Source organism: Pogona vitticeps, chromosome 3 (assembly GCF_051106095.1).
Source record: "Pogona vitticeps strain Pit_001003342236 chromosome 3, PviZW2.1, whole genome shotgun sequence".
In the NCBI taxonomy this organism is placed as follows: domain Eukaryota; kingdom Metazoa; phylum Chordata; class Lepidosauria; order Squamata; family Agamidae; genus Pogona; species Pogona vitticeps.
Genome location: NC_135785.1, coordinates 202,070,714 through 202,093,217, shown reverse-complemented (window position 1 = coordinate 202,093,217; position 22,504 = coordinate 202,070,714). Strand labels below are relative to the sequence as shown.

The window sequence follows — 22,504 nt, the reverse complement described above, 5'->3', positions numbered from 1 at the left end:
TTCAGGTGGAACTTCAAGGTTTTCAGAATTTGGTTCAAACCACCCTTTTGGATCATGATCTTCTCTTTCAGTCTTTTCTTGTTTGTTTGTTTGTTCCTTTCCTCTCTAGTCTCTGCTGTCTCACAGTACTGACAGTGAGAACACTCTTCAGCCACTAAAAAAAGGAGAAGGGAGAGAAGATGAGGCTTGCTAGAATTGTGGGGCAGCACTTTTCATTTCTTGGCCCTTTATATTTTCATTCCATCCCATTACAATCTATAGAAAGCCTCCACGTCTCTCTGTGGCAGCCAAGTGCTAATAGACTTGCATCTTTATGACTCATGAACTTCACCAACTTCTCAGGTCATGGTCTGCTCATATGGGAACTAAGACCATAACAATTAGGGCTGCACTAAAACTTCCAAACTGAAATCTGGAAGGCTACTACATGAGTCTCAGCCAATAGATTAATACAACATGCAGATGCCTTTGCTTCTGTGGTGGCAAAGCCCCTCTAGTGACTGGCCCTTCAGACATAAATTTAAGCCACACAGTTGGTCAGCTGTACTGAATTGACTGTGTTAGAAGCATCCCATCTTAGGGATTCATCCTTCCCAACAGACAGGGACCAGATGATTGTATGGATAATTGATATTCACTATGAAAATATTTTCCCAGTTCCACATCATAGAAATGATTAGCTGAATTGGACAAATATTATACAAGTGGATCTAGTATGCCTGCCTTCCAGTGGCATGGAAATTTTCCAGTGGCCTATTTTAATTTCCCTCAGTTTGAAGAATAACTTATTATTCAAGGAGCTCGTCACATTTTTTATCATAAACCTGGATCCTAGGGTCACTAGTACTAATCCAAAGGCAAGCATTGTCATGTGGTCTGTGCCTTATTGGTTCCATTAATGCAACACAACCTATTCATTTTTATATATGAATGGTGGTCAGGAAAATGAAAAATAAAATTTCAGTGGCAACCCTGCACTGAAAGATCATTAAATCTAACATTGTTATAGGGCAGACCAATCAATGGAAATGTTTAAGGTTGGTTATACTGTATAGGGTTAAGAGTGATTCATTGTGTAGTTCAGTTAGATGTTTTGATTTAAACCAAGTCTATTTTGTTTTAGGTGTCAGTGCTTGAAAACTGGAAAGAATCTGAATTATATAAATTACATAGAAGAGCTACACAAGCAGAAGCTAATCTTAAATATCTAAAGTTCATGACCAGGTATGACTTTGAATACATGAGTATACTGTAACCAATACCACCAGTATACAACTGACCACCAGTATTTTATTTATCTTTGCTCAGACTGGCACTGATACTGTATAAAGGAGTAAGGCATATTAAACAACTGATTAGTCAGGTTGTATGGCAATAGCATAATTGTTTCATCATTGGTCCTGGGCTTAGATTCAGATTTTTATTTAGATTTTTTCATATTTACTTGTAAAGTTTCTTCTGTGAGTTATGTAACATTTAATTTGACTGAGTGATACAGAAAAGTATATTTTTTGTTGATACAGATAGGTATTGCTGTGTACAGAATCACATAAAGGAATGGCTGAACTATTTATATGTTTGCTCGAGTGATAACTGACAGTTGGAGCAATGTAACAGTGCCTTCACAGTTAACAGCAATTATTATGGGGTGAATATCTTTTTATTCATCCCAGTCCTATCTGTGGTGGTAGAATTGTCTGGAGAAATTTTCTGTTCTTTGGTCTAGGGGGAATGCCCAGCAGGGCATTATCCTGTCCTGTTGCTGAGGAGGCAAGAACACTGACTCAGGGTGGATAAAAATCAAATTGATATAAATCATGATCTAAACAATTTTCTAAACTTAAATCAAATCCACTCTGGTGTGACTTTTGCCTTGTTCTCTCCCATCTAGATACATATATCTCATTTTGTTTCCATCCTGAATTAATGAAACAGCTTCTCCTTCTTATGCTTAGCTTAGACCTCTGTTTAGCCTCTCAGCTCTAGCCTACATATATCTTTAATGTTCTTGCAATTGGCCTTAACTCCTTGCTCTTTATTTTAACAATCATCATCACCCCTGAACAGTTTCGGGTTCAAAGAGAGGAAAATGTGATATATGATTTCACCTCAGTCACTTTCACCAAAGCTTATCTTCACATTCCCATCCTACCGAAGTATTGCAGTTTGTGTAATTTGTCCACAAAGTTCACTTCCAGTAAAGGCTATCCCATTTAGTCTTAGCCTTATGAATCTTCCCAAAGCTGATATCCGTCTCAGTGACACAGCTCCATTTGCAGATGATACATTATCTCAAGAATCTCATTTCCAGGAACCCTTCAGGACTTGGAGGTGATATTTGTCTGGAATAGCATGGCTTCTTAGAGATTTATCTCAGAAGTTACTTGTAGCCATCATAACATGTTTCACATCTAAATTCCATGATAAATAGCACTCATGGTCTCAGGTTGCTCCCCTCAGAGAAGGTTAGGAAGCTCCAACAGCTAGAATCCCAGTTGTGTGGATTCATAGAGAGCCACTAGAAGAACCATTGTTACAGGTAGGTAACCACTCTATTTTAGCCATGCCTGTTTTATTCCAGGGACAGAGAAAGTATATTTGGAATCTTGACTATGAATTGTGTTGAACTAGTTTTCTTAGCTTGACCAGTAGAATTCAGGTGTTTTTGATGGATAAAATCATTTGACTGTCATTTTGGGTAGCATTTCTTTTTTCTTGAAGTTGCTTCTAATGTCAGATGATCATGGCACTAAAAGTGTGTGGATTTCTTTTTCAGTCAGTCGGCAATGCCACAATCAAAACAACAAATTGATGCTTGGGAGACCTTTATTTCTAATATCAATGAAGAAATTAGAAAAATTGAGGTATGTCTACTATATTAGATCTTCTAAGACAAAGATTCTTTGTTTCTCTTAGTAGATGTGGACTTTTTGTAGATTATTCTGTATTGATAATGCTTATGGTTAGATCAGCTGAGGTGCCAGCATTCTCCATTCATCTGCAGATAGCAGTTTCCTTCTCACTTTGTCCAGGTTAGAGAAGCTGCAGTTAAATACAGCTTCCTGAAAAGCCCAGGGTACTAATTCTCATAAAAAGTTGCACTGAATGAGTAGAACTGGATATGGAACAACTGATTGGTTCAAAGTTGCGAAGGGAGTACGACAAGGCTGTATATTGTGCCCCGGCTTATTTAACTTACATCAAGCGAAAGGCCAGACTCCCTAGCTGGAATTAAGATTGCTGGAAGAAATATCAACAACCTCTGATATGCAGATGATACTAATCTGATGGCAGAAAGTGAGGAGAAATTAAAGAACCTCTTAATGAGGGTGAAAGAGGAGAGTGCAAAAAATGGTCTGAAGCTCAACATCAAAAAAACTAAGATCATGACCACTGGTCCCATCACCTCCTGGCAAATAGAAGGGGAAGATCTGGAGGCAGTGACAGGTTTTACTTTCTTGGGCTCCATGATCACTGCAGATGGTGACAGCAGCCATGAAATTAAAAGACACCTGCTTCTTGGGAGGAAAGTGATGACAAACCTAGACAGCATCTTAAAAAGCAGAAATATCACCTTTCCAACAAAAGTCAAAGCTGTGGTTTTTCCAGTAGTGTTGTATGGAAGTGAGAGCCGGACCATAAAGAAGGCTGACCGCCGAAGAATTGATGCTTTTGAATTATGGCGCTGGAGGAGACTCTTGAGAGTCCCCTGGACTGCAAGAAGAACAAACTTATCCATTTTGAAGGAAACCAACCATGAGTGCTCACAGGAGGGAGAGATCCTGAAGCTCAGGCTTCAGTACTTTGGTCATATGAGAAGAGTCCCTAGAAAAGACCCTGATGTTGGGAAAGTGTGAGGGCAAGAGGAGAAAGGGACAACAGAGGACAAGATGCCTAGATAGTGTCATTGAAGCTACCAACATGAATTTCACCAAACTCTGGGAGGCAGTGGAAGACAGGAGGACCTGGGATTAATATTTGTCCCAGCTGTTTTCTGTCAGTAATCTCCCCCTTGCTGGCAAAGGATGGTAACTAAGATATATTGTTTCCAACTCTTCAGTTTATTAAATCAAGATTTGATTGTGTATTTCTATTCATGGACATCCACACCATTTTTATCCTTGAGCATTGCATGTGTCCTAAAGCTGTGGTAATAGGAGGACGCTGAAACTAGGACTTGATTATTAGAATTCTGCTTGAGGCTAGTAAGATCTCTATGAGGCTAGGGATAGCTCCACCGGTGATGTTCACCTAGAGATCAGGTATACAGGTGTATCAATTGTATTGCCAGATTTGAATTTCTGACTCTCAGCTTAGTAATGTTACACAGTTAGCTCTTTCTGGAGATTTGAAATCTTACTGTATTGAATATCCTTCTTACCTTTTTGTAGAATGAATTTGACAAAAGAATTTGTATGGTGAAAAATGGTGCCCTTCTAAACAGTATCTCTGCTGTGGAAATTGCAGAACTGCAGCCTCCTGATAGTCTGTCGTCAGTAAGTACTATGTAATTGTTTTGCATCAAAAGTTAATTGGCCATACATATTTCATTATTACAGATATATCAGAAAAGTTAGGCTGTCTAACTTGAATCACTGTGCTCTTTGAATGGCCCCCCTAGTGTTGCTTTTCACTGTGAAGAAGCTCAGTCCCTGGGAGCTAGTTTCTGGAACCGTTATTCTGTTGTTTTGAAGAGCTGTGGAGTGTTGTAATTGTGAAAATGAGCCAGAAGTGTGAATTTCCCCATCCTTCATGTCAGTGGGCATTTTGGGTTATATTCACTGCTTTTTAGCAGTTAAAATCTGTTATTTTCTTTAACCTAAATTTTTTCATTAATTTTTATTTGTGTCTCTACTAATATAATCTGGGCTACTTCCCCTAAAAATGTTGGTAAGAAGGTACTTGTAGCTTCTCCTGAGAAGCTATGCATCTGGAAAGGAGGGGACTTCTTACTCAGTTTGCTGCTTCCTCACTTAGCTTCTCCTAGCTTCTAGCATGAAGGGAGGAGAGAGGGCTTGCCTCTCCACCTGCTCCAAATTCTTAGTAAGTTCTAGAATGAATATGCTCCTAAAAGAGAAGCATTACTACCTATGGAGCAGTTTCTCTCTGCCTGGAGTCAGAGGTGTACAAGCATGGCCAGACCTTCAAAGAATACCTGCTTCAGTTGGAACCCTGAGAGCCATTCTGGCCACCCTTTGCTGTGGTCATGTGGTGCTTTCTCCATATGATCTACTACGTCCCATTCATCATCGTTTTATTCAATAAGTCCCGTGTCATGCAAGTGGTGTGGTTCTTTCTCAGCCACATCTGGACCTGCTATCTTGCAGCTATAACTGGGACAGGTGGTAGGGTGAGTGAAGAGCTCTTTTTCTTCTCCACTTTTCCTACCATCCTTGCAACTGAGTGATTGTAGTGGAATTGCAACCTTGTTGAAAAGTGTAGGGAGTGGGAAGAGGGATATGATGACTCAACGATTCATGAGTTTTCCAGCAGTGTGAAAGACGATGCAAAAATATTTTGACAGAAAACTAGCATATGGGTAAAGTAAATGAAGATGAAATAAAGCCTTTTTTTGTCTTAAGTTTTAACACCCAGTTTTGCCATTAAGATGTTCCTTATGAAAACAGACTTTGAAATGGCAAAAAAGTTTTATTTTGCTTCAAAATGGTACTAGGTTGAATATTTCTTAGCTTACTAAGGCATTATTTTTCCCTAGGTTGCACATGAAAGACCTCTGATTAGCGATCCAGCCATTCTCATGTATTCATCTGGAGCACCGCTCCCTATAGTTTCAACCACTAATGATGACAGTTCTCTGCTCTCTGCTGTTAATGTGTATACTGGAAATAGTAGTTCTAGGTCCCTTCTGTCAAACAAAGATTTGGAAGAGGCATCCTCTGAATGCAGAGGAATGTCACTTTCTGATCATGTATGTCTACCTCAGTCACCAAAGAATTGTAGAAGGTACCAAGCTACTCAGCTGCAAGACAGCTCTCAAGAGGAGCCACCACCACCAGCAGTATTGGACCATATCAAAAGTATAAGTAAGCCACGGCTTCCAAAAACATCTGAAAACATCATTGATCAACTTAGAACTATATTTCCAAGCCACACAAGGTATTTCTCAATGTGGGGAAATTCTGGAAGCTGATTGCAGACAGTAGTTGAAAGCCACCTATTATGTTATTGTTTTGACTAGTTAAGATGCCCCCCCCCATTTCAACTCTTATGAAATGTTACAGTAGGAACTTGTGGCAGAGACTTTGCTTATGACCTGAGTTCAGTCCCAAAGGATTCAGGTAACTGGCTTAAGGTTTACTCAGTCTTCCATCCTGAGGTTGGTCAAATCAGTACCTAGCTTGCTAGAGGAGGGGGGCAAAATTTGTTTGTATAATTATGTTGTAAACTTCCTAAACAGTGCTTATGGGGCAGTATAAAAGCAACACACTGCTTTAACTGAAACTCATAAGCAGATTGCAATTAGATGGCCCAGTGGGAATTTGGAGAGTCAACACCTATGTAAGTTTCATTAACTCAGTGAGCCTACTCTAGTTCCAACTTACTGCTGGATTTTGGCCATCCTTTTTGTGAAAATGTGACAGAGAGCAATTTATACTGGGTTGGGGAAAGTTAAGGAGTCATTTCAAGATTCAGTTTTTAGATCTTGAATGTCAGTGAGCCTATTTCTCACATTTATTCCTGCTTCCAAATATTTCTTAGTTTCCAGATTATTATCTAAATTGAGTGTGTGGATATAGATTATGCAATTATGCACTACCTAGAACTTGCATAAACTCTTTTGAAGCAGCTTGGGGAAATAAATGTTAGTTTAGACTTTTGTTAAGCATAACTGCTTTTTTCTTCCTCTTCTGTTTGGCAGGACAGATCTTGAGAACTTTATAAAAGAAGTTAAAGTGAAGAGTAAAAATAAACTGAGTGGAGGTGATCTTCTCTGCCGAGTAACAGAATTTATTCTGGATCACCCAAAAAAGAAAAAGGTAGAATTGTTTGATCTTGTATAATATATATTCTAGTTTGTTTTTGTATGTGTGTTCTGCCTTTCATGTTAAATAGTGATTTGGAATGGCTTCTTCAGATATTGTTCTAATCTTTATTTGTTAGCACTGAACAGCAGGAAGAATATGGTTGTAAATTAAGAAACCATTACCTGCCCTTCTCATTTCTTGTTTTAGGGTTCCTCTTCAGGGAATATAGACAATCCAGCCCCTACTGCTTCAAGACAGAATGGAAGTCAGACTCAACCAGCACTGAAAATGTCAGAACAAAAAATGCCCAATCTGCCAAAATCTAAGCTTGTTAATGAAAATAAAAAGAAAACTCTCACACCTCCATTGGTTCCGACTCCTTGGAAAACTGTTGGAGGAACATCAAAGTCCAAGTGGAAGAAATCAAGTGATTCCACTGTAGGTCTTTTGTGTTAGTGCAATGATCTGTGAGAAGTATTCTGATGTATTTATACATATATACAGTGGTGCCTCGCACAGCAAGGTTAATCCGTCCCGGATTAACCCTCGCTGTGTGAAACATCGCTGAGCGGTAAGAAAAAGCCATTGGAATGCATTAAACTTAGTTTAATGCGTTCCAATCGGCTGATTTACTCACCTTTCGGTGAAGTTTTTCAATGGCCGGCAGCCATTTTCGCGCCCTCCCCTCACTTAAGGACGCGAAAACGCTGCGCGCGGCCATTTTGGCTGTTCCGGTGGCCATTTTGTTGCCGCGGAACAGCTGATCGGCGGGTCGCAAAGCGAAGGTCGGTAAGCGAACCGCTTACCGACCTTCGCCCTGCGATTTTCGCCCATTGGGGCCGTCGCTCTGCGATCGCATTAGCGATCGAAAAAGCATCACCGTAGAGCGAATTCATCGCTCTACGGTGCGCTCGTTCTGCGAGGCACCACTGTAATGGGATGGGTGGTAGCTGGGATGAATCACTTATATATTGCACTTAAAACTTTTATCTGCAAACCTTATACATATTATATGCAGGCTAAGTAACTTTAACCATACAGTTTCCAAACGGGTAGAATCACACCAGAGTTCTTTGTGGTCTCTTTGACTCATACATGTTGGTTCTTTCTGCACCTGCACAAAACTCCTTGGAACATTCCAGAGCCCAGAAGTCTATTAAGCTGACTCGCTGTGACTGTCACTCTGTCCACTACACTACACTAGCCAATTATCCTTCAGTAGCATTATATTATTTGACATTTCTGTTCCTTAGATGATTGTTACCATAGATACTTTACTTCATAAATGAACTTTTTAAAAGTGCAGACTTCAAAAGCGCTTCTCTTGGAAAGGAGTCCTTTTGGAGAAGGACATGGATCATTACAGGCTTCAGTGAATGGAACTGGAGAGTTTTACTGCCACCCGCCCTGTTCTGGAGAGTCCCATAACCCTCTGGATCCAATTATGGTTCTGACTTGCTTATTCTGAAATATGCTGCATTAACGTATTTTTTCATGTATAAAATGACACTTTTTCCTAAAATCATTAGAGGAAAAATTTAGAGTCATTTTATACACGGAAGGAGGCGGAGGCGAAGGAGCTAGTGCTGGGGCTCACCTCCAGCTCACGTCACTGCCTTATCCCTTGCCCGGAGGGAGCCCACGAGTAGCGCTGGAGGAGGCAATCCGGTGGCGGCTGCAATGGCCAGCCGCAAGAGGCAGCCAAGCACAGACGTCAGCTGGAGGTGAGCCCCGGCACTGGTGCTGGGGGCAGCGGCAGTCAATAGACACCCAAGTGCAGCTGCCTCCGCCTCCCATGGCTGCCCATTGACTGCCGCCGGCACCGGACCCCCTTCTCCAGCACCACTCACGGGCTCCCTTAGGGCAGGGGACAAGGCAGCGACATGAGCTGGAGGAGGCGATAGGATGGTGATGACAGCTGGAGGCAGAGGCGCAGCCACGCTGGGCCACCCCTCGTGGCTGCCCATTGACTGCTGCTCCACCTCTGGCAAGGGTCAAAATTGGGGGTCATCATATACATTGGGGAGTTGTATATATTAAAAAGTATGGTAGCTTTCTAAAATTAAACTGAATATAGGCTTTCTTCTCAGTGCAAGCCTTAGAGTTCAGAATGACTGTAATATTTAATTAGGAAGCTCTCTTATGTTGACTGAAAAATTCCCCTATTTTATACTATTATTTTCTGTTCTCTGGCAGCATCTTTTCTGCCATCTTGCAGGTTTTTTCCTAAACCATTTCACATTTGACAGGGGACCTTGGGAACTTTATACTCTCCTAGTGGGCAATAAAAATGTATCCACAATGCAACTTATTTCACATCTGTACATGACTTATGAAACTGAAAGTTTTAAGTTATTGTATGTGCATTTGTTCCTATAGGATAATGATCCCTGTGTAATATGTCATGAGGAACTAAATTCAGAACAGTTGCATGTGCTGGATTGTGGACACAGATTTCACAAACTGGTAAGTGGAATACTCAGTTGTATATGCTTGGAGAGAAGCAGCTTTGAGCAAAAATTGCCACAAGAAATTGTAGACGGCATACAACAACAAATGCCTATTCTTACTTCTTGTGGCAATTTACTGCTGAAATTTATGCTAATTGCATTATAGTGGCAAGCACAACTGATTTGATTGTGGTTGTGGGTTTTCCGGGCTGTTTGGCCGTGTTCTTAAGGTTTTTCTTCCTAACATTTTGCCAGTCTCTGTGGCTAGCACCTTCAGAGGACAGGAGTCAGAACTGATTTGGTCTGTATGTTATCCAGTTCATCTGGGCAGGCTTGTTTGTATGACCACCCCACTGTTATTTATGCCCACTATTTGGTAGTTTTCTTTGCCCGTAATATTTCTGTTTCTCTTCCTAGCAGCTCTGGTGAGGGTTAAACTCTACGTATTGATTATATTGTGGACAAAGATTATTCATCACAATAAATGTGTTGATATGCTTGATGTTTTTGTTACTTCAGTGGCTATTAAGCCGTCAGTTACTTCATTCTTTCATCTCCTTACACCACCCTCCACTCCTTGCCAAGATAAATACCTGGCAACTGAATGCTGTACTCAGTGTCATCTGATAATGTGGGCTACAGTTCATGCCAAATAAAGCAACTTAGGCTTTTAATATGCTACTGAATTATGCTCAGCCAACCCTTACATTGTTTGGCTGTGTGGGTATTGATCATGACTATGCCTTGCAATCTGAATGAAAATATTGTATGACTCAGATGTGCAGTGGCAGTTTTTAAGGTCTCAAATACTCTCTAATAGCTGCTGTAAGCTTGATTTCTGTGAAAGCTAAATTGAAAAAGACTAACAAATTATTTTCAAATTTAAATGATTAATTTGAAATTATTTCACTTCACAGCCTAATTTATTTAGAATTATGCTGAAATACTGCTAGATAGCAGAATGTTTGAGGGTTAACTATTTTAAGAGTGCTTTCGGAAGTGTAATTAGAAAAAGTGCCACCTCACACATTTTCTTATGCTTTTATTAAGTGCATTGGGCCATGGATCAAGGAGCACAATACTTGTCCAACATGTCGGCATCACATTCTTCTACCTGAAGATTATCCTGAACTTCCTCGACGGAACAAAATCACTTAGATGTTGCAATATTTGTGTTATCAAAAATGTGCAATTTGGATTATTTAAAATCATGGTAATAAAGATGTAGTCTGCTCCTTCTGTTACTGAGTATTGCATGTTAGAAAACAGTACCTTGCCCTTTGAAAAGTTTTGATTAGAAAAGAGGGTAAACTAATTAAGATACTGCCATTTTATGACAGCAAGTCTAATGACTTGTACCCTACATTGTTCAGTTGGGTCAGTGCCACCTAGAGAATTTCAGATTATTTCTTTTCGCTTTACAGTAGTGATATATTATCTATAGAAATTAGTATGTTCATTGTAGAATAAAACAAATGGAAAACAGTTTTCAAAATTTGTTAACAAACATCCCCTTAAATAAATGTATTAACATTTTAAATAATATAGCTAGACACAGCTATTGTAATTAGCAAATTCAATATTGTAGATTGATTTTGAGTGGGTAACTGTTACTCAGAAAAATTGAGAACCTGGTGTCCATTGTTTATCACAGATAATCTCGTCTTTAGATACAGCTCCAAATTGGTTAAACAATCTGAAGACTGCAGAAGAAAGCTCAAGGCACCCATGCATTTTTAGTAATCTCCTTTTTCAGTTAGGTTTCACTTTTTGCAAGGTTAGTGCTCTATTCTTCAGAGATCACTCCCATTAATGTGCAGTTTCAAACATAAAATTAAAATAACTGTACTGGAGCTAACATCCATAAAATTGTGCGGGCATAATTTTGCCAAACATGATGTCCAAGCAACTCTCTAAACCACAGAAATCTGTATTTGCCAAAATACTCTAATTTTAATTAGACTAGTCCCTAAAACTGCTCTTTAATTTTAGCAAAATAGCTTTTTTGTAGCTAGACCTAACTGCAAGTTATGTCATATTCTTTTGTATCCTTTTTATTGTTGTGATTCAAAATGGTACATTTAACTGTTTGATTAACAGCTGAAGATTAATAAACTGACTGCTATCCAAATTTGAGATTCCTTCTGCATTTTAAAAAACTATTTGTTAGTTGTAAGATTGCATTTCAGAAGTCCTGCAATCACCCTCTTAGTGCAAGTTTGTAGATAGAGCAGCAAGTTACTGAAAAGGAAACCAATCTTCAAGCCTAGCTGTGCTTTTTTGTGCAATTTACACCTATGGGCCATGTGCAGAGACAAAGTTACATCTCTTCTGGATAATCTGGACTCACACTGTAGCAATCTTCCTTTTTCTACTGCTACTAGATGGCCTTTGACTCACTGGTAGGTTGTATCAGTTGAAATGGAGAGAAACTTGAGGGGTCGCTGAAGGACTGGCTGGGAATGCTTTATACTGGAAGGTTCTTAAAATTCTCTATTATGCAATGGCTTTCTGTAGGGACAGACAAACCCATCTTTTCACTTTTGCATTTTTTCACTTTTGCATCTTTCAACAATAGATTTATGGTATCCACTTTCACATCTGTCTGCAACACTAAAAAGACTGCACAAATACCTATCTATGTTTCCTATTTCCCTCCATATTTTTTTCAAATGCTTCTCCCTGAGTTCAGCCTTTTTGTACAATATTTTGCCCTCTTTTTTCTTCTTTTGGACTAACTGCATTACAAAATTAAAAGACGCGCTAAGACTCAAGTCATACATGTATGAGAACATTGAAGGGTCAATGTTTTCATGTATGACTTCAGGAAGTGCATAGCAGGTCAGTCCATACTAAAAAGCTAACTAAATGAATTCCCCAACCATCCTTTGCTCTCTCACAAACGAATCTACTGTACACCTGCTACCTTGCCTCCCCACCCACCTTTTTTCCATGGGGAGAGCTGAGCAGAGAATCGGTGTAGCTTTCTGCCAAATGACTCCCTCCTTTGTCTTAACTGGGACGGGAGGTACTGAGACAGGCAGAGACATTGATATTACTTTGGGGTTATAATATTAATAGTCATACAAACTCTCACATGAGGTTTTAGCAGTGGGTAGATTCATTCCTCTGCTGTTGTGTATGTATATAGGAGCAGTCCTGCACTCCCTATTCTTTAAGATCTAAAGTAACACCCTTCAAATAATTTCGGTTGAAATTATGATGGCCAAACCTGGCATATCCTGTCCAGCTTTCTTAAGCAACTGGAAAAATTACAAAAACCACGTTTGAAGACAGAACATTTTTACTCAGGCAAAGAGGCAACTGGCAAACTACACATTTAGTTTGCCTTCCACCCCTTTCGCCATGCATGTCAGTCAACCACTTTAGCGATCATAAATATCTTCTGTGAGATAGCATTCTTGGGAAAATGAGACATGCTCTCAACTACTTCAAAAAGATGAGCAACTACTCAGCAGGCTCTATTTATCTTACCAGATCTAGAATGTGAATGACTGACTCAAAATAATAACTATCAGTGACAGGTAGAGAAGCAGGCTTTAGGATTATGCCACAGGTGCACTACCCAGTTTTAACTTTTGTACCATCACCAGCTGATTCCACACCAGGATTTACTGGGCTTACAGGCTGATGCCTTCCAAAAGGCAAGTGAATGACACAGTAATTATTCTATCCTCTCTTCTATCTACAAAAAGCCAGCCTTGCCCTCATTTTGTCTCAGAGGAATTTCATCTAATTCTAGTGGCAGGGTTGTGCTCTCATGCATGCATGTAAATCAGATTGACTCGTTGCAGCAGATCCTCTGATAAAGTTGGTCAAAGTTTAAATCCTATGGTTTAGCCTAAGTATCCCAAAGAAGTTGAATATGAACATTCAAAGAACATTATATGTAAAATGATGGTCTAGATTATGAGGAAATCTGAAAGCTACTTGTTTTGGAAAATATAGTTTCTTAGTTGCAGTAAACTGAGTAGCTGCAGTTCCAACCACTGCACAAATATTCTAACAGGGAGGCCTTGCTTTTAGCACCTGTAACTATTTCAAAAATAAGCATGGTCCAAGCAAATCCCATGACCTAGATGGGAAATAGTTTAGATGAGAACAGAACATCCCCAGAACAGAATAGTCTTCCTTTAACTGGCAGGACCCCTTATTATCAAAACTGATACAAAGAGATAAGTGTTACATACAGCACTGATGTTACCTGTCTGTCATGGGTTTGGAGGGAAAGTTCCATCCTATGGGGAGTGGAAGGCGGGACATCAGGAGGAGGGGCTGTACTGTATATATATGTGGAGCGTGTGTGGAGAGCTGAGGAGATGAAGCAGCAGCTGGGAAGAAGAAGCTGGTGTGGGAGTCTGTGTGTCAGACAGGGTACTACTGTGTGTCAGTCAGTACCAACCTGATAGGTTCAGGTGTCTGAAGGGTTAGCCAGAACTGATAGGTTCAGGGTCTGTGCTTCAAGTTGAGTGTTCTGTGTGAACCAAACTGTGTGCATGTATGAATGAGACTAAGCCACGTTACTATATCTTATTCACCTGATCATTTTATTTTCCCTGTGTGTTGTTTTAAATAAACCTTATTCTTTGATTTGTTGAAAATCCATCCCTGGTCTGTGTGACTTCTTATAGGGAATGGTTGGTGGCAGCTTAGTTAACGTGTGGCATGTCCCAGTAGGTCTGGGGTTGTCACATTGATTGGTGTCCAGCGTGTGGGATACGACTGGTCCAGTTGTCCAGTGGTCCAGCAAAGCCTTGGCAAGTGTGCCCAGAGCAAGGGGGGTCTAGTCAGGGACAATCTGAGAGCGCGTAGGTAATCTTCTAGGTGTGCCTCACGGGGGGGTGCACTAGTAGAAGAACGTGTAACCTCAGATTGGGGGCTAGATTAGGGAGCTCTGAGGCAACCTGTTTTTGGCGGGAAAAAAGCTGAGGCAAAACTGTAAAGTAGAAGTGATTTAGCCTGCCTGCTGAGAGGCCCAGCAGAGGGGGGTGGACTCCGGCTGGCTACAGTTGCAAGTTAGTGCTGAAGGACAGCAGCAATCTACAGAGAAAGCTGGTTCTGAGGCAAAAGAAAAAAAAAAGTGGTCGCTTTATTTTGAGGCTTGACTTTTGAAAGCAGCCTGTTCTGGGGGGGGGGATTATGCCCTTGACTCGAAGCCAAATGGCAGAAATGGGTGAAGTGAAAGACCCCCAGGTAGACCAAGGTTCTGAGGATGAATTTGGCTCAGTGCAGGGTGACAGCACGGGAGAACAGAACCCAGAACTCAGAAAATTGCTCATAGCCCAACAGCATGAACTGAGGGTGAGGGAAATGGAGGAAAGGGAAAGAGAGAAACAACGGCAATTTGAAATAGAGAGACAGAGAATTGAATTGGAATTGCAGAGAGAGAAAATGGCGTTTGAATTAAGAAAATTGGAACTGATGAACCAGAACAATAATAACAATAGGGATTCTGAGGGAGGCCAACTGTCTAAAGCTGACCTGAAGAAATTCCCTGTGTACCACAAGGGAGATTGTCCTGAGGTGTTCTTTTCCCTAGTGGAAAGAGCGTTTGTGGACTTCTCAGTGAGGGAAACTGAGAAGATGACCATCATGCGATCTTTAATCAGTGGTAGCCTTGCTGAAGTTTATTCAGAGATGCCACAGGAACTGATGAAAGATTTCGCAGAGTTTAAAAAACTGGTGTTTGCAAGACATGGGATAAATGCGGAACAGCTGAGGCAAAGATTCAGGTCAATCACCAAGAAACCAGAGCAGACTTTTACCCAAGTGGGGGCCCAATTGGTGAGGCTGCTAGAGAAATGGCTATCTCAGGAGGGGACAGAGACCTTTCAGCAGCTCAAAGACTTGATAGCGCTGGAACAGTTCTATTCAGTCCTGCATGGGGAACTGAAATTCCAGGTGAGGGAAAGGAAACCGAAATCTGTGGCAGAGGCAGCCGAGATCGCAGATTTTATTTCCCAAATAAGAAAGCCCTTGGGTGAGGGGAAAGCGATGGGGAAACCTAAAGAAACCTACAGCAAGTACTCTCAGGGACCAGGGAAAAGCCAGCAAGGGGGAGGGGCCCATGGTGAAGGGAAGCCCTCAGACATGAAACCAAGACCTCAGATTTTGGAGGGAAAACCAAAACACGATGAGAAAGACTCAAAATATAGCAGAAAATGTTATTTCTGTCAGGGAAAGGGCCATCTAATCTCAGAGTGTGAGAAATTAAAGCAGCTAAAAGGAATTGTGCCTCAGGATTCGAGTGGAACCAAGCCAAAAGCTGTGTTCTGTGTCCAGAAAGAGCAAGGCTCATTGTCACTGAGGGAGCCTGTTGCCATGGCTACTCAATCTGGAACAGCTACATCTGCTGATCAGGCTGAGGAAAATGGTCCTCTTGTGGAGGTCAAGCGATGCTTGCTCGTGAGAACAGATTCTCAGTTGTTTGAGACAGCAGGGGTGGACGTAGGAATACTTGACCATCAGTATCGGGGGCTGCGGGACACTTGTTCCCAGGTGACCCTGTGCCATCCAGATATTATTCCTAGGGAATATGTAATCCCAAATGAGAGCATGAAGGTGGCAGGGATTGAGGGGCAGGTGATCTCACTGCCAGTAGCGGAGGTACCTGTGAACTTTCAAGGCTGGAGGGGAGTTTGGCGGCTAGCGGTTTCATCGACTCTGCCAGCAGCCGTGCTCGTGGGAAATGACCTGGCTGAACATGTGAAACGGGTGCTAGTGATTACACGTTCACAAGCCACCACGGGGACAGTTCAGGGGGGTAATGATGAGCCCGAGACGGAAGCAGGTGGGGGGAGTTCAGAAGCTGTGGTGGAAACCTTAACCACAGACAGCAGATTTGGACAAGAGCAAAAGGCAGACGCCACTCTCCAAAAGTGTTTTCAACAGGTGACTGACGCCCAGCTAACACCTGAAACCCCAGTGAGATTTCTAGAGAAAAAGGGGATTTTGTATAGAGAGACCCTGAGGAATATCTCAAAAGGGGGAGATGGGATCCGAAGTCAGCTAGTGGTACCTGAAAAGTATCGCCCCATGATCTTACAAAGGGGGCACTCTGACATGTTTGCTGCGCACTTAGGGGTGAACAAAACACAGCAGAGAATCACACAGAATTTTTACTGGCCTGACATAGGGAAGCAGATCAGGGAGTTCTGTAAACAATGTGATGTGTGTCAAAGGCAGGGGAATAGCCGCGACAGGACCAAAGCAAAGTTGTGCCCTTTGCCTGTGATTGACACTTCGTTCAAATGCATAGGGGTGGATATTGTGGGACCTTTGCCCAAGACCACAAAGAGGGGGTCTTGCCCAAGACCACAAACAGGTTCATTCTCACCATTGTGGACCATGCCACGAGGTACCCTGAAGCCATACCCTTGACTAACATTGAAACTAACACAGTGGCAGATGCCTTGGTGGGGTATATGTCCAGGATGGGATTTGCCTCAGAAATAATCACAGATTTGGGCGCATCGTTCACATCGAAGCTCATGAAACGCTTATGGCAAATCTGTGGAATTAAGCACAAGGAAACCACTGCCTATCACCCTGAAAGTAATGGGTTAACTGAGAAGTTCAATGGGACTCTAATGCGCATGATTAGGGCTTACTTGGCAGAGAATCCAAACAATTGGGACCAGAAGCTGCAATCCCTTTTGTTTGCTTATCGATCAGTGCCACAAGCCAGTACCGGGTTCAGTCCGTTTGAACTTTTATTTGGGAGAAGGGTGAAAGGGCCCCGTGATTTGAACAAACAAAATTGGGAGCAGATCACCCAGGATGACCCACAAGACGTTGTGACATCTATAGACTCTTTAAGGAATGACCTAAAGAGAAACCTAGAGCTAGCAGCAGAGACCCTGCAAGCTCAAAAGGTCAGAAAGAAAGCTTGGGATGACCAGAGAGCCAGGGAGAGGCACTTTGACCCAGGGGAGGAAGTGCTTTGGCCTAGGCCCTGCAAAGAGAACAAACTGCAGCTGGGTAGCCCAGAAATAAAATACTTGGGTCACATAGTAGGGGGAGGAGTGATAAAACCCCTAGAGGCCAAGGTAGAAGCCGTTCGTGATTGGCCCAGACCCAACACCAAGAAAAAAGTCAAATCATTTCTTGGGTTGGTGGGCTACTACAGAAAGTTCATCCCGAGGTTTAGCGAGATTGCGGCTCCGCCGACCGATCTGACGAGGAAGAAGACTGATGACCGCATCCCGTGGACCAGCGACTGTGAGGAGGCGTTCCAGAGGTTGAAGCAGGCGCTCATCAACTATCCAGTGCTGCGTGCTCCAGACTTCGACCGGGAGTTCATCATCTACACCGATGCGTCTAACAGCGGGGTAGGAGCAGTTCTTTGCCAGGAGGATGAGAATGGTGACCAGCATCCAGTGTCCTACCTGAGTAGGAAACTCCAGAAAGGTGAGAGACATTTGGCAACCGTGGAGAAGGAGTGTCTGGCCATAGTCTACGCGATCCAGAAGGCCAAGCCTTACATCTGGGGAAGACATTTTATTCTGTGCACTGACCATTCACCACTGCAATGGTTAAAGACAATGAAAACCCACAATAGCAAACTTATGAGGTGGGCTTTAAATCTGCAAGACTATGACTTTGAAGTGAAGGTGGTCAGAGGGTCAGTGAACTGTGTTGCTGACGCCTTGTCAAGAAGACCTGAAGAATGAAGACGGCGAAAGAAACATGGACTATGTATATATATTGATGACAAAAGGTTAAATGTACCTGTTTTTTTTGAAGTTGGTTTGTATGAATAAAGGTAACTTGATGTAATGTATATGGTAAATGTTTAAATGCCTAATTGATATGGTTAACTTAGAATGTAAGTATAAGTAAGTATGATATTGTATGTATAACTGGTTTTGTGTGTTTTATCCAGGTTGTTTTTTGGTGAAAAGCACCTTAGCTTTCCCCCTACAAAACAACTTATAAAGAGGGGAGGTGTTACATACAGCACTGATGTTACCTGTCTGTCATGGGTTTGGAGGGAAAGTTCCATCCTATGGGGAGTGGAAGGCGGGACATCAGGAGGAGGGGCTGTACTGTATATATATGTGAAGCGTGTGTGGAGAGCTGAGGAGACGAAGCAGCAGCTGGGAAGAAGAAGCTGGTGTGGGAGTCTGTGTGTCAGACAGGGTACTACTGTGTGTCAGTCAGTACCAACCTGATAGGTTCAGGTGTCTGAAGGGTTAGCCAGAACTGATAGGTTCAGGGTCTGTGCTTCAAGTTGAGTGTTCTGTGTGAACCAAACTGTGTGCATGTATGAATGAGACTAAGCCACGTTACTATATCTTATTCACCTGATCATTTTATTTTCCCTGTGTGTTGTTTTAAATAAACCTTATTCTTTGATTTGTTGAAAATCCATCCCTGGTCTGTGTGACTTCTTATAGGGAATGGTTGGTGGCAGCTTAGTTAACGTGTGGCATGTCCCAGTAGGTCTGGGGTTGTCACAATAAGCAAATGCCAAAATACAGCTTAGAAAGAAAGAGGACTCCCTGGAATGCAATGCAGCATTTCGCCAGAAGCAGCGCCACTTCTTCAACCTCTTATTAATACTTGTTACCTTGTACCACTAAGAGATCCCATCTCTTTCTCACTGCATACTAGCCTTCTGAGAGCACTTTTATAGTTGCAGCAAACATACGACTGTGCCCCCATCATTCAAAACATCTAATTATTGCTGCCACCCAATTAGAATATAGAATGATTCCATGGCTTGGATCCTGCGGTGCCAATCCACTGGATTCTTGCATGATGTCAGAAACTGTCAGGAAGCACCTGGCCCCACTGAACATTCTGAAACAACTGTGACAATTCACAGCCTGCCAAGCTTCAGGGGAAAGTTCTCTGTGATGAGGTGATCATCATGCAACAGGACAACAACATTAACTTCAAATTCTAGAAGAAAAAAACCCAAGACAAGCTTGATATTAGTAGAAATTACATAATAAATTACCAGCACAGTGGCATAGGCCCTGTCTTATTAAAATATATGTATGGGTTATAGGTTTAAAAGACTCAGCTAGAAACACTGGATGCTCAGGCAAACATATTCTGAATGAAGTCGGGCAATGTGGCCCAAACCAAGGCAATTAAATTTACAGAACTCCTTCATTTTATTAAATTGTTTATACCAGTAGAGACCTAAATGGAATGCTGCTTCAAGGCTGTTCCAGCCAGCCAGCATCGAAAGTCCGATTCAGTAACTGAATCGGACTTACCAGGGGAAAGCTCTGCGGGCAGAAAGAGGTCTTGCCAGATGTAATTCCCCAATTGTCAAAACACTTTTAGTTCATCAGCAATCAGTGTAATATTACTTAGTTTCCTTATTTCACTATTTCAAAACAACCCGTGCCTTTTTGTTTGAAGAATTGGGTGTAACGTCCAATCCACAGCTGTCTCAGCTGTAACTTTAAAATAACAACTCTACCACTGCCTGCTATCTCCTGACTTATATGAACGAAATGCGTGCCCAGCAACATCCATCTTGTCATAAACTTTTGGACTTTTAAGTTCCTCAAATTGGTACAAGCTTAACAAAGTGGTCCTGATCCACGAAAGCTCGCATACTGTATGATTTGCTTAGTGTTCATTTGTATTTTGTACCGACCACATGGTTCTCTTTTATTTCAGTGAAACGTAATAGTAATTCAAAATGCATATCTCCTTACCAACTTTGAAATTTGTAGTTTCCAGCGTAGGGCAAGTAAATAGCCTGGGGAATACCATGTAGATTGGAATGGGTAGATTTCTGCAGACATCTCCATCAGCGATTTGAATATTCTGAATCTCAGTGGCATCTCTTGCATATCCTTCAGCACAGCCTTTGCAAAAGTGGGATGAATGTAGCATTAAAGAGTAAGTTAACCTTTTGAAGGAATATATTCAATGTCTGAAAACCGCTATACAGGGAAAGCTTCCAAACAGGACATCTGTTTCAAACTAGAAGATTTAGTACACAGTGATGTTAAATGCACACAAATTAGACTCCACACAATTGCATATTAAGAGCACACAAACCTAGCTCTTTAAGAACTATGTGTGTTATCTCTACAAGATTCTAACAGCTTAAAGGAACTTGTCATAGCTCTTCTGTAAGCAAGATGCAATATAGAAATATTAAACTGTTCCAGTAAAATTTTAAGCATATAAGATGGAAATATTGTAGCAATTTCTTTTACTTTTAAAATAGTACATGTTCTACACTTTAGATCTATATACACACATATAATAACCTACCACAAGTTTCCACGCGTACCAACTGGAGCTCAATGCTCTTAACTGCAGCATCCGAGCTCACCACCACCAGCTCCCCTGTTAAAGGCTGTGTTATGATGCAGTTTGTTGAATTAAGGTGACCTCTGATGAGAAATTTGGGGAGCAATGCCCTCTGGAAACAAAAATAAGAGGGGACGTGACAACAGTGTTCCAAAGACTTAGCACCCGAGGCTGAGAGTTTTCTGTTCTGTCCCTATCTCTATTTTGTAGCATGCTTATTAGACTGCATGCCTGCAAGATGCCTGTTTTTCTATACAATCCCGAGAAAGCTAGGCATTTTATCAATAACTATGTAAAATAAATTGAGAAAGATCTCTTAAGTCTTACATAAATGAAGGGAACCTTATCTAAATAGATCTATATCATTTTTAGTCTGAATATATTTTTATTACTGATCTTGCCAACTGATTATTAAAGCCCAACACCTTCACAAACTATATTTGCAATAATCTAAAACTACAGCGAGCGCTAGAACAAGGACCTGTGGAACCACGTCTGAGAATCCTCCCTTCACCTCTTGCATTCCATCTTGCTAAACTGATGCCCACCCCAGACGTAATGTTTGTGGGACTTTTACATGACTTTTACATATCAGGAAAAAAATTGCCTAATGAGCAGAGACTTTTGCTTGCCCCAAACAAAGGGTATTGTTTTCTCTTTGCAGTGTCAACTTGGTTGCTTTTCTGGGCTGTAAGTATTTATTCTATACAATCTATTTAACCCCTGACCCTTTGTCCTAGATCTGTTAAACGTGTCTAGCTTTTACTCTTCCTTCTGAATTATGTTGGTTACTAGCCAAGCAAATAAGATGGTACATGTGGAGAATGTTGCATAGTCAATGATGCCTCAGTAACAGCAACATTTCCCTGTGGGTTGAAGATTTTCAGTTTCACAAATAGCATCAGTTTAGGTTTGACAAACAGCATTATTTTTCCTCCTCTCTCAGAAAGAGACAACTACCATGTTACCTCTCTATCCATGGTACCAAAGATGGGCAGGGCACAAGGGATAGATAAAGACAGGCAGATCTGGGAATCAAGATTCTATCTATACAGTAAAATCTTTCCCGATATCAAATCTGAATACGTAGTATTATTGAGGATTTCCCTTAGGAAGGGCAATACAGTGGGCCTCACTTAGCGACGTTAATCTGTTCCGTAAAAAATGTTGCTAAGCGAAAACATTGCTAAGCGAAATTAAAAAGCCCATAGAAACACATTAAAACACGATTAATGCATTCCTGTGGGCTTAAAACTCACCTTTAAGTGAAAATCCTCCATAGCGCCGCCATTTTCGCTGCCTCTTAAGCGAGGAAAAACAGCGGGCGGCCATTTTGAAACCACCGATCAGCTGTTAAAAAAGGGTCGCTTTGCCATGATCGCTTCCCCGCGATCATCGCAAAGCAAAAAAACCCCATAGGGACCATCACAAAGCGATCGCTTTTGTGATCACAAAAACTCCGTCGCTAAGCGATTTCATCGCTCAACGGAGCGATCGCTATGTGAGGCACCACTGTACAACTCCCACAGACAGACACACACACACAACAAAAGGTTATCAGGAAATATAACTTTTTTTAAAAAAGTATTCTATTGTACTGGTTGAATCGGCAGGAATAAAACCAAGAAGAACATAGCAGAGGGATCTCTGTTTATCATTCTCCACAATAGTTGGTCTCTATGTAGCACCAAAACTTAATAAGCCTCATGCTTATATTCTTTATCCCCCCACAAAAATGTCATTTTTTTTGCTCTTTGACTT

At 41.4% G+C, this 22,504-nt stretch overlaps 2 protein-coding genes and 1 long non-coding RNA gene across 5 annotated transcripts in view; 1 reads left to right on the top strand and 2 right to left on the bottom strand.

Moving 5' to 3' along the window:
- TTC3 (tetratricopeptide repeat domain 3) overlaps positions 1 to 11,567 on the top strand; it is a 71,412-nt gene extending 59,845 nt beyond the window's left edge. The window contains exons 38-45 of the mRNA XM_072994125.2: positions 1,124 to 1,224; positions 2,777 to 2,864; positions 4,392 to 4,496; positions 5,717 to 6,117; positions 6,881 to 6,998; positions 7,194 to 7,424; positions 9,366 to 9,452; positions 10,487 to 11,567. Of these exons, the coding sequence (XP_072850226.2) occupies positions 1,124 to 1,224; positions 2,777 to 2,864; positions 4,392 to 4,496; positions 5,717 to 6,117; positions 6,881 to 6,998; positions 7,194 to 7,424; positions 9,366 to 9,452; positions 10,487 to 10,594 (1,239 nt within the window). The 3' untranslated portion in view covers positions 10,595 to 11,567. The remainder of the gene's footprint in view (positions 1 to 1,123; positions 1,225 to 2,776; positions 2,865 to 4,391; positions 4,497 to 5,716; positions 6,118 to 6,880; positions 6,999 to 7,193; positions 7,425 to 9,365; positions 9,453 to 10,486) is intronic.
- The window catches only part of VPS26C (VPS26 endosomal protein sorting factor C), a 52,334-nt gene that overhangs the window by 17,912 nt on the left and 11,918 nt on the right, over positions 1 to 22,504 (bottom strand). For 2 of the 3 annotated variants that reach the window (XM_020789304.3, XM_020789305.3), the window contains 3 exons: positions 20,705 to 20,855; positions 20,137 to 20,289; positions 19,055 to 19,363 (listed from right to left, as the gene is read on the bottom strand). In XM_020789304.3, the coding sequence (XP_020644963.1) occupies positions 19,281 to 19,363; positions 20,137 to 20,289; positions 20,705 to 20,855 (387 nt within the window). In that variant the 3' untranslated portion in view covers positions 19,055 to 19,280. Of the gene's footprint in view, positions 1 to 19,054; positions 19,364 to 20,136; positions 20,290 to 20,704; positions 20,856 to 22,504 lie in introns of those variants that run through there. The other variant, XM_072994127.2, reaches the window with a different exon arrangement.
- LOC144588207 (uncharacterized) lies at positions 60 to 7,240 on the bottom strand. The gene is made up of 2 exons (XR_013543622.1): positions 7,169 to 7,240; positions 60 to 154 (listed from the first exon to the last, which is right to left on the bottom strand). It is a non-coding gene; the product is annotated as an uncharacterized LOC144588207 (long non-coding RNA).